At 41.4% G+C, this 11,673-nt stretch overlaps 1 protein-coding gene across 1 annotated transcript in view; it reads right to left on the bottom strand.

Moving 5' to 3' along the window:
• Positions 1-2,017: 2,017 nt before the first annotated feature.
• The window catches only part of MTTP (microsomal triglyceride transfer protein), a 27,557-nt gene continuing 17,901 nt past the window's right edge, over positions 2,018-11,673 (bottom strand). The window contains exons 12-18 of the mRNA XM_009327033.1: positions 10,565-10,776; positions 9,829-9,926; positions 9,606-9,727; positions 8,590-8,817; positions 3,808-3,932; positions 3,307-3,477; positions 2,018-2,381 (exon numbers count right to left, since the gene is read on the bottom strand). Coding sequence (XP_009325308.1) covers positions 2,213-2,381; positions 3,307-3,477; positions 3,808-3,932; positions 8,590-8,817; positions 9,606-9,727; positions 9,829-9,926; positions 10,565-10,776 — 1,125 coding nt within the window. The 3' untranslated portion in view covers positions 2,018-2,212. The remainder of the gene's footprint in view (positions 2,382-3,306; positions 3,478-3,807; positions 3,933-8,589; positions 8,818-9,605; positions 9,728-9,828; positions 9,927-10,564; positions 10,777-11,673) is intronic.

Below are 11,673 nucleotides of genomic sequence, written 5' to 3'. Positions count from 1 at the left end.
CCTCTTTCTAGGTGCGTGAATACTTAGCTCTGATCTTATTTTTGTTTTATATGACACAAATATCAAGTAGTAATAACAAATGTAAAAGCTTGTCCTCAGTTTCAGTTCCTAAAACAGTAGCGGAGGTATCAAACAGTGTCTACAAAATAGAGGGTGCAGACTTTGGGAGTGGATATTGAGGGGAAGAGACAGCTTTGTGGGAGCCTTGAGAAAGGAGGAGGACTGTGTTTGGGGAGAAGGAAGGGAGTCTTGGAAGGGAGGAAGGAGAAACTGCCCCTCGTTGGGGGAGGAGGAATGCCTGGGGATGTGGTGTTGTGTAAAATCTTCAGCAGACGAGTGGAAGAAGGCATTTAAGGCCGAGGATCAGGAGCAGGTTTGCTGGCGGTGTCGGCCATGTTATTTTACAGGGTGGTGCCAGCAGTGTTGGTATCGCTCCGGCCTTAACTCATTTCTGGTAAGTGTCGACGCTGAAGAGGGGCACCTGGGTCTTACCTCTCCTCTGGGCAGAGGATTTGGGCAGGCACCTCCAGCACATGTTGCATCCTGCTTGGGGTCTACACCACCCTCTGGAGATACCTCCATCTCCTGACTAGAGGGGGAGCCCAGGACAAGTGGTTGTCCAACTTACGTTATAGGTTCCTATGGGGTGGTGAATTAAATGGCTCCTCTTGCCTCTATCAACACCACCGAGAGGCTTTCCCAGCCCAGAAGGTAACAGACAAAAACCAAGACTGCAAACAATTTTTTACACTGTATTTTTACCTGTTTTATTTATGCTTTGACTAGAAGTGTGTCAGCATTTTCAGGAAAGACAACAAGCAGGCTGTTTCATCCCATTGATAGTTTGATTTTTGCAGATTTCTGCACTCTTGTTTTTTTACAACACAAAAGAATTTGGAAATTTTTTTTTTTTTCTTGTAATACTTTTATTTTTTCATTACAATCTATGAGTTTTTCCTGCCTGGTTTTGTTTTTTTGAAAAACAATTGTTCTGGCTTTTTATTTTACTTTTTTGTGACCAGCACTCACCCACCTTGTCCTATAAAAATTAAATCAGATGGATCATGTCAGAGATCAGCTGAGCTGGGATGAGGTACATTCTTTCTTAATCTGCAATGCTGTTGTAAATGTAAAACGTTTTTTTTTTTTACACAGTTCCTATGAAGACACTGCTTGAGCGAGCAAAAAGGTATAAGTCATTTTAATTGGAGGACTTGTATGAGTAGTGATTACTTTTTTGCATTGAACTATGAGCCTAACTTACCTAGAAGGAAATGTTCTGGCTCTGCACAGGCTTTGCTAGACTGTGCATTCAAAATGGATTTCTTTCAGGACCTTTTCCTTCACCATAGTTCAGAATTGCCTTAGTGGGTGCTCATTTTTTGAAATACACCTGCCTCGATTATACACAGGGACACAAATTTTTGGGAGGCAACCTTGAAGAGCAACCGGTGTTGGCTTAACTCTGCTCCTGGTGATAAGTACAGAAATTATACCATTGATTTCAATGGGAACAGAATTAAGGCAACTGTAAGCACTTCTGGAAATGTTACCCCACATTTTTAATCAATTGTATTTAACTATAGCAGCTAATAAAAAAAACAAAAAGATAAATAATAATAATAATCAAGCTCTGACTGCTTAAAAAAAGGGAAAATCCTTCAAAATCATGTAAAATAAAACCCGCTTTTTTGTAAACAGGCAATACTGAGTAAGCAGGAATTCATGGTCCCATTTAGATGTTAATTGTACTTGAATATTTGAATGAGGATTGGTCATGGGCCTAAAACACCTAAATACTTTAAAATATATTCATAAATAATCATTTTTTATACATCATAATTGTTCTCACTGCATGTCAAAAACATGGACTTCTGTATTCCCCAAGAAAGAAAAATGAGGGATTGTTTTTGCTTTTGGCACAAAAAAGTAAAAATAAAGAACTGGCACCACCCTTAAGGGAGTGCATGGAATACTACCAAATTGGTCTTTATTTGCCTTAGCTTTTTTTTTTTACAAAAGTCTTAAATATAGGTTAATATGTAAACACTGTGCACGCACTGAGAGTTTGATCCTGGCCTGTTGAAATCAATGGCAAATTTCCCATTAACTGCAGTAGTGCAAGACCAAGCTCCAAGTTAGTACGGTACGTACAAGCCTAAGTCATTGAGGGAGCCAGGGATTCAGGAAAGCAAAAGCTCAGCTGCTCGTTTCAAAACCAGTTGCTGGAGGAATCAGACTTTGTGCCAAAAACCTTCCTGCACATGTTGGAGTTTTCTTGATGGAGAGGGTATTCATTACCTGCCAACAGTTCTGCTTTCCCTCTCCTTGCAGTGTACCGTCTGCCAGATGGTAGACTTTCATACTTAGTCACATAACGCCTGTAAAGACACAACATGGTGGTCTGGCATCAGCAAATTTATGCAAAGTCTGTACCCTGTAGGTGAGGCTAGAGATAAACACTTTACATACAGATGAGATTACACTTCCACAATGTGTAGGTATAATCAGAAGATGGTTTCATATCTGCAGAATAACAGATACTGTTTTCTTAGGATTTCCTGGAGATCCTCGAGTTCTTTAATTCCTCTCAGGCTTACGATCTTTTGGATCAGAAAAGCCTGAATGGAAATCTGGCACAGGTTCTGCAAACGTTATCGCCCTTAGGTCTTAGCAAATAGGGATTAGGAGGGAGTAGTAAACCTAGCTTCTCACATGGCAATGCAATTACTACTCTTTGGTTACTGGAAAGCATCTTTTTTACCTTATTGCACACTTGTTTAGCTTTCAGGAGAGTTGGTGCCTTAATAAAATATGATAGAACATGACGGTTGCAAGAGCTTAACACACCAGGTACTTTTGTTGACACTAGTAAATAGCAGATGATGAAGAAAACTTCCCACTTCAGCTAGTTTGTGGCTATGCACTTCCTCTCTTAACAGTGTAATAGAGAACTACTGCTGGCAAAGTTTCAGATCACCATCAGAACTGATTGTACGCGAGGGGACCAGGGTCCTGCCACTTCAGTTAGTTTACTTGCAAAACCAAATTAGAAAATTGGACTAAAGTGCACATTCAGAGCAAGTTGTGATCTTCAAAAAGATCCCTTCTGCATCTCAGGGGTGAGGGACAGGGAAGAACAGGATAGCAGAGGTTGGTGTGTGTAACAGCCTACACTGCACCTGATTGTGTTAGGCTGCAGTTTGGCCTCTGTTGTTAATCTCTCGTGGCTGTGAACACCATAAGTTCCAGATTCAGCAGCTGGCTGGAAGGATGCCTCAGAAATTGTGTGCTCTTAGTTCTTACCTGAATGGAGACTCGACTCTGTCCATCTGCAGGCAGACTAAAAATGGGTACTGTGAAAACTGCACCGTGGAGATGAAGTCTAATGTCGTTTCTACTTCCAAAGTTGTTTCCATACCAGTTTTTACAAAGAAGGAATCCACCTCGGTGTTACCAGCTATAAACATGGCTACCCTGCAAATAAATTCAGGCATTACAATTAATTCAAAACACATTAGGAAAGAGGAAACTAAATTGCAAACAGCCCTACCATCCATACATAAAAACTGCCCTCAAAGGAGCCTGTTCTTCAGGTAAAGGTATATAAATTCATATGAGACCAGTGGGAACTGGTATTACCCAGGTGGAAAGGAAAAGAGAAGCACAAATGTTCTCCTGTGCACATAACTGTTATTTAATTTTAACTCATCTGCAAGGTCTTTTATATTTAAATTCTCATTGGGACTACCAGGGGTCAGGAGCCTGAGCTCTCTACAGCTATAACACATTCTGGGAGTCTCTCACCGGTTCTTGACGTTGGTTTTGGATTCCCTGTACCACAGGCTGAACTCCATCCCTCCCGAGATGTCGATGGCCAGGCCGCCCAGGAACTCCGTGCTGGCCCTTGGCCCGGACTGCAGCTGAATCTCCTAGAACCATCAGAAAGCACAGGTAACCCCCCCGTTACTGACCACAGACCTCTGGTTTCCTTACTCCCTTTTGTACTGCAATCACACCACTTGTCATTTTGCAGGAACAAAAAGGAATAGAGGGCTTTTCTGAAAGGGTGGACAAAACACCCCTGATGTACCTCGCTCCCTAGAAAATGGGAAGAAGTCACAGTGCAGTGTGACTTCTTCAGCACACCCGAAGGCAACCCTGTACTGGCAGTAGGATGCAAGGTGCTGCAGGCAGTCGTGCAGTGTGTAGTGGCTCCAAACTCACAGTATGGCAGGAGTTACGTCTTCAGTGGCTGGGTGGCCAAACCCATAAGCTAATGCTCCTTAATTGCCACTGTGAATTTGCATTTAATGCATTTTCCATCAACCATCAAGTGTGCTCATGGCTTCTTGAAACCTCTACGGCTGGACTGGAAACGCATCACGTGGAGTCTGTTTCGGAAGTGATAATATAGCTCAGGGTCATGGCAGCTCATTACTTTTAAGTTTTGACACACAGCCAAGATTTTAAGGTTCACTCAGCTTGGCAATCTAACTCACTTTATATAGTTGTCCTGTTTCCCTAAGAACTAGTGGATTAATTCACCGTTTTAAAAGAACCATTAATTTGGGAAAAGTTTATTTTGATCATGTCCCTCGTGTACAGGACACTTTCTCCTCTCTCCTAGCTGGTTTTCTGCCTCCTCCCGGGTTTCTGTGCCTGTGGTATTCTCAGCACCTGTAATGCTGCAGGCATTTGTAGGACATGTGAATACCCAATTTCCTTCCCCTTTTTGATGTCCAGGCACCTTAAAAGTCTCTCTTCTCTTAGCTATTCAGTAGCCCAGTGGTTCCAGCTAATGCTGTCCCAAGATTTAAGAGAGAAGCAAGTAGAGACAGTCTGGCTTCCTAATCCTTATAGAAAGGAGCAACATTTGGGGAGGTTTTTATTCAGAGCATTAAAGTTTTCCTGCCGTAATCGAGGACTTGGATAATTATGGTGGCTGTATATGGTTACTTCACCTTTTAGGGTAAATAAACAGTCTCTGAAACAATCTCCTTGGCAGAACCAACTTAGCAGTCAGTTGCTGCTTAAGTGGGCTTGAGATTTAATGTAAGAATGCAGTGGGCTGGCGCGGCTTATAAATGCAGCATGCCCCCAGCAAGTGTGGTCATATTGCGCTCTGATTTCTTATTTTCACCCAAGTAAAAATCATGGGTTGGAATTGTGGTCTTTCTGAAATCAAAGGGAGTTTTTCTACTGACTGCAATGGGGCAAGGAATACTTTCCCTGTCGGTCTGTTTAGGTGTGGAGATAAAGCTTGTTTTACTTTATTTTACTTCGCTTTTAATTGGAACTGAATTGGTGGGTAGCTATTAACGAACGAGGAGGTAACAATATACATTCTGGCAGAGACATGTACACAGAACCAGAGGAGCAGATATTTTTAGATGCATTGTGAAATTGCACCTAATAATATTAGAGTAGGCTTGGTTTGCAATGGCTGCACAGTTTAAGGCTTTAAAGGCTACCTAGAATTAAGTCAATTTTGTCACTGAAACCAGCAGAGACGCTAAGGGCCACTTGCCTTGTGTTTTACTAGCTCATCTATTTCCTTATTTAGAGCTCAGTCCTGTCCTTTGCCTCACATCCAAATCCAATCCAGGCTGATGGGAGGTGTAAATCACAGGGACCCAGCCTCCTCAGGAGCAGTATTTTCCTTTCCCTTTCTATTTTAAGCTTTGTGTGTCATTTGCAGTGGAAAATGTGATCCGAAAGATCAGAATCGGTAGTTTGTAACTATTTAAAATGCTGAAACGTGCTATGTTTCAATAAAAAAAGTTTCTTTATATACTGCACTGACAGTGCTAGTGTATGCAATGCAGAGATGGCTGAAACAGGGACTTCTTTGGGAACTGGTTATCTTCCACTGGGGTCTGGCTTTCAAATGGTTTCTCTGAACTATTAATACAGTATTTAATTTCTCTGTGCTTCTGGCAGGTGTGTTGCCTAGGAGAAATATTAACACTACTGAACTTTAATGCAGGTGACTTAGGAGTCTCAAAAACAGTTTTATGAGAGCTGTTTATTTTATAGAGGGAATTATAACTTCTGGGCAGTTATTCTTAGCCCTCAGACAACACTGTGAGAACTGGCAATGGCTCTAAAATATACTCTGATTTCAGTTTGTGGAGTTATGTGAGAAAAGATGTTACAGATGGTGGGCAGGAGTGTAAGCTTTAGAATCCATATTATTAACTTGGAAATCACCTCTCCAAAATGTGCCTACTGTGATTATCACAGTTGTAAAGTTAATGAAAGGAAGCTTTTTTCCAGGGGGGCAGTTATTTGGTAGATTTGACAGCACTTTGAGTCCAACTCAGTTTTGGTTTTTCTCTGCAAAATGATCCTTATAAACAGCAATAGGGAGCAGAACTTTTCTAATATTTAAAAATCACTTTTCTCAAAATCAGGCTGCAGCAATGCAGAAGTTGCAACTCAAATATTACATAAGTTCTTTTCTGACAATTCAGTTGCCCCATTTTTAAGTTCCGGTCTTCGCTTCTAAGCCATCCTTTTGATGTTTGATCTCAACTGTGCTGTCTGTATCTTATGTCTGTTTTTTGCCTGTTCTGAAATTGCGCTGCGGCCGGCTGTGGCACACTGAGTTTTGGTATCATAGAATAAGCACTGTTTCCCATGTCTGGATTTCTTCTTTGAAAGAAGATAAATCTCTGTTTGCCTTGGTTGTCTACCGTATGACTTTGTAAAGGGGCTTATGTTCTGGGAAACCGCGGTCCCATGGCCAGGCAAAGTGGAGGTAGTACTCAACTATCAGGCAGCTAGATTAATTATGGCTCTCTCGCACTGTTTTTCCTCAGTTCCAGTGTTATGCCCTTCACCTTCCATTCTGACAGTGTTTTCTGGTACAGTTGTAATCACAGTTCAAGAACTTGACAGGTTAAAGCATTTCTAATGAAGCTCAACGCGGTTATGTGGAAGTGCCCAAACCGTGTTGATGTTGCTGTTGACCTGGAACGTAGCTGTAACACTGTTCTTAGAAAGGTGTGCTGTGTTTAAAATACAGCTCAGCCTGAAGCTGTGTTCAACAATGTTTCAAACAATTTTTGCCTTTGTGGGGTGCAGAGGTAAGAACAAGTGCCTTTTTGGTTGTGAACACACACTTTTGGTTGTGTCCACTGCTTGAGTCCCAAAGAGCTTAGGCAGCAACTGTGCTAGTGGCAACCCAAGAGAGAAAGCAGGGTGGGATCCCATCTCATCACACTGCTGCCCAGGCTTCCAGAGAGTCAGTGACTGACTGAAAATGTTTCACCCTGATATTGTAAAAAATGGCATGTAGTCCCAGCCCTGGTGTGCCCCAGACTTTTGTGAGGTTCTCCAAAGACGAGGAGCGGAGAATCTGTTGGCTGGCGGAGCTCTCAGGGTGCCCAGCCAGCTGATTCAGCCAGAATATGTATGGAGCTTGGTGCATGCACAGCAGTTGGAAATATTTAGTTCTGTAAACACCACGCTCGTATGCTCAGGACTGGACATGATTACCTTTCTCACCTCTGCAGTCTGTTTGTTAAATAGGTCATGGTAAAGTTTTTGCCCATAATCTGCATGTGAACTGTAAAGCATTGCTGGAATGAGCTTTAGTTTGCCAATTTGTGTGCTACATGGGAAGCCCTCTAGACTTACAATACCGTTATAAAGGGGCTGAGCTGGGTTCAGGATGGGGACAGCTGTCATGTGCAGGGGGTGTTTCTGTGTAATTTTGATCAGAGTGGATTTTCTCATCATCTGCTTTTGGCATTTTCTTTTGCCAAGAATTAAAGGGGAAGAGTAAAAAGTAAAGTTCGAGCCTGCAGATGTTTCATGAGCTGAGTGCTGCTGTTAAATCCACAAGTTCTAAGGAGATCCCTGCTTGGGAAGCACAAAAATATCAAACCAAATGCTGGCCCTGCACTTTCAGAGAGATGTCTAGATTTTTAGTCCTCCGATAATACATTATGTAGCTGGTTATATTTGTATATGAGTCTATATTTAAGCATAAAATTAACAGACCACTTGGGGTGACAGTTGCATAAAACCCGCGTAATCCTCATTTTAATTCCTGGATTTGCCTAGCAATAAGCATTTGAAATTTGGACCTCTTAGCATTGTTCTTTGAAGGTTAGTTATCTGGGAAAGTTTGAGAACCAGTGATTCATTCATTCAGTACCTGACAGTTACTGCCTAACTGGATGTAAGGTCTCTGGACAACTTGTGAAGAGGAAAACTTAGGTGATCACATGTGACAATACTGTATTACAAGAAACTGTGGGAGGGGAGGCCATAGCTGATAGCAATATGAGTTTTCTACAGGATACTCAGTTGGATTTGCTTTTTTTCAGTGTCACTTTGTTTTCTAGAATGATATGTGTTCTCATCTTTGTTCTAGATTGCTTTTCATGTAATTTCATTCTGTTGTTTAATACCTGTGACTTTTCTATTGCTCCCATAGTAAGAGAAGACTATGTAACATTGGTCAGGTTTATCAGCATTGAAAAGAGAGAAAATAAGATGTCCTACAATAATGGTGTGGGGGAGGGAGCATCTGTGCTTAAGAGCCAGAAAAAGAAGCAAACAGTGTGCTATTAGTACCTGTGAGTAATCTGTCAGGAGAATAAGTCCTTTCACCACGTTAATGAGATCTCCAGTTGCCGAGAACATTTTAGACATTAAATCAGCATACCCTTGGAAAAATGTAACTGGCCTGAGTTGGATATCAAACAGAATGGCTGACATGCCAGCAAAGGAGTCCAGGTTTTCCTCGCCTTCATCAGGAGTTGCAGCTATTATGGACTCTAGACCTTGAGCTTCAATCACCACCTAAGAAGCAACAGTGATACAGAATCAATGAAAAAACTCTGACTGACCTGGGCTGTTAACAGTCCTACACATTTTCTTAATGTCTAAGAGCCTAACTGTAATTTACGTAGTTGTAGATGAAAAAAGTATGAGGTTAAGACTTAAGGGAACGAGGTAGAGCAGCTAGAAAAATAGAAAATAAAATAATCTCACAGTTTGGTTTTTTCCCTTTAGATGCAGGCAGACTTTGCCCACATGCAGCTCACAATCCCGAGCCTACTTTTCTTTCAAACCAATTTTCCTTTATTCATATGACTATTTTCCACAGACATTTGGGAAGAAAACCCAAAGATGTTCCACTGCGCAATTTTTGTCCTGCAGAAATTTAGGAGGATTATAATATTGAAGGTAGTTGCCAACATTAAGAAAAGGCCAAAACAGAAGCATCTCTTTTAAATCTCTTTGTTTCATACATTTGATCTACTCCTTGTATTTCCATTCTATGTTATACCCGAAACACAGGACTTGATTTTACAAACTCACAAAGCTTTTACTGATTACATCAGATAAACAGTATAGCCTTTAACCAGAGACAGAATCTGATACATGACAGAACAAAACACCTGTCTTTTGGTTAGGGCAAATGTGTGCCTCATTGACTGTTGTGGGTTTCTTTTTACCCTGTTATTGGCTTGTTCTCTGCCCAGTGCAGCAGACCTTATGGTCTTAAGCATTAGCTGAATTGATCTAGAAGCTATAAGAAGAGTACCCCATACTGGCTTAGTTTTTATGTATAGTGTGGCAGTTACCTGGCTGGCATGAAGTTCAGCATTTCTATCAAAAATACGGATGTTCATGTTACTTCTCCTTAAAATGCCAGAGCCTGAATAGAGGATGTCAAGGCTGTATGTGGATGATACATCAGGACCACCTTAATTAAAAAAGAAAGAAGGTACCTGTGACTAAACTAGTGGATTAATCAAATGTTTGGGAATACAAACAGGGTTAAAAGGCAGTTTCGTGGTTACATACGTGTGATATAGCCAGAGTAGGCAGAGGAAGAGCCCATCTTGGAGAAGCGATCATAGTTGTGAGCACGCATGTCCTTCAGAACTTGCCGAACTATTTTGCTGTGGTATTTCAAAACAAACAAACAAACAAAACCACAGAGACACAAAAATGTTATGGTACCAAATGTATTACTGTTCTGCAGAAATATCAAATTTGAGAGAGGGTGAATTTCCCAGTAGGAAAGAGGGTCTTCAAAACCCTCACATTTTCCCACTAAAATTCTGCCCTAACCCAGAATCTCTTTTCCAATTTCAGCTACTCCCTGCAGTCATAGGTAGGAAGGCAAGCAAAGGTCTTGCCTGAAAAGTAATGGTGTTGAGAAGAAGAGATATTTTTATTATTTTCATTCTAGTGCTGTGATGTTTAAAATTTTTCTGGTTCAGTGGTTCTTAAAATATAAAAGCAGGGGCCCCGCTGAGACAATTAAGACCGACAGATGACATTTCTTACAGTAATGCAAGTTAGATGCCTAGTTCTTATTTGTACCTCTGAAAATGTGAATAGCTATTAAATGAATGTCATTGAAATGCAGAGATTTATTCTGAAATATCAACACTTAAAAGTGACACAAAAATCAGGAGTCCTTTTATACTGTCCTTAAATTTTACAGTAGTAATTAATGAGACCCTGTGTGTTCTTTGGGTTTCTGCAAAGAAGTAAGGATGAGCTGTATTTATTTATACTGAACTTAATGTACCTGGAAGGCATTTCAAAGTGAAGTATATCTTGGATCATGCAGAGCATGTACTTGTTCATTTCCAGAGGCAGTTCACCAATGGAGAGCAGGATGTTTTTCACTTCCATGTAGGATGGGTTACTGTTTAAGATGATAGCAGCTGCAGTGGTTCTCACTGTCTTTTCGTGGACTTTACGATTCTGGTGGTATATCCTGTTCATTGTTTCCTTCACCTGGTCAGGAAACAGATTATTCAGTCAGTCCTCACACAGATGACTGGGCAAAGTACAGATTGGAATCTCGTTTATAATATCAGCTTAAGCTAGCTCCATAGTTAAGTGTAATACATAAGGATATATTTTCAGCACCCTGTTTTTCATGGTCCTTTTGGAATGTACGAGACATGTATAGCTCAGTGACCACATAAGCAAGTGGGGCATCTGCTATGTTCTCTCAGCCACAGTCCAAATACAGTCTTCCACACTGGTTTTCACAGAGGGGCTGTAAATAAGTAGGAGCACTAAGATCAAAATACTGTGGCAGTGGTAAGATCAAGACAGAGATTTCCTTGACTGTTAAGGGAATATGTACTTTAAAAAAATCAAGAATCTTGCAATTTTAATTTTCTAGATAGTGCCTGTGGTGGCCTCATGTCCCTGAGAAGGTTGTGACACGTCTTTGTTACAGATAAGTCCATGGAGAGCCATGTAGCCCCACTGACAGAACGGTCTCCGGCATGTTCATTGCAGAGCAGCACCCTGACAACCTCAGTCACAGCTGCCAGCAGTAGGTATGAAATGGGATGCAGAGTAATGCAGCAAAGGCAGGACCACATGTTCTGCTATTTTGTATGTCTTCTTTTACTCTTGGAGGCTGCAAGGTAAGACACAGCTATTTTACCCTTCTCTTACTTCATGCATTCTCCCTGGCTACGTGAAAGCACAAGAAAGAACAGGGGTTACGCAGGTGCCCAAGTGTTCCTAATGTCTCCTGTACATCACAGAGAAGGCAGTGCTCTTGTGACGGGAGCCCAGTTTTCCCTGCAGGCTGCCTGCCACCTTCGATGGCTGTGTGTGACTCTGGAGCCAAAGGCTGACCAGCACCGGCAGACTGGGAGCTGGGATTTGGCA

The sequence above is a fragment of the Pygoscelis adeliae genome, unplaced genomic scaffold, assembly GCF_000699105.1.
Source record: "Pygoscelis adeliae isolate BGI_AS28 unplaced genomic scaffold, ASM69910v1 Scaffold87, whole genome shotgun sequence".
NCBI lineage: Eukaryota > Metazoa > Chordata > Aves > Sphenisciformes > Spheniscidae > Pygoscelis > Pygoscelis adeliae.
This window is presented reverse-complemented; position numbering and strand designations above follow the sequence as displayed.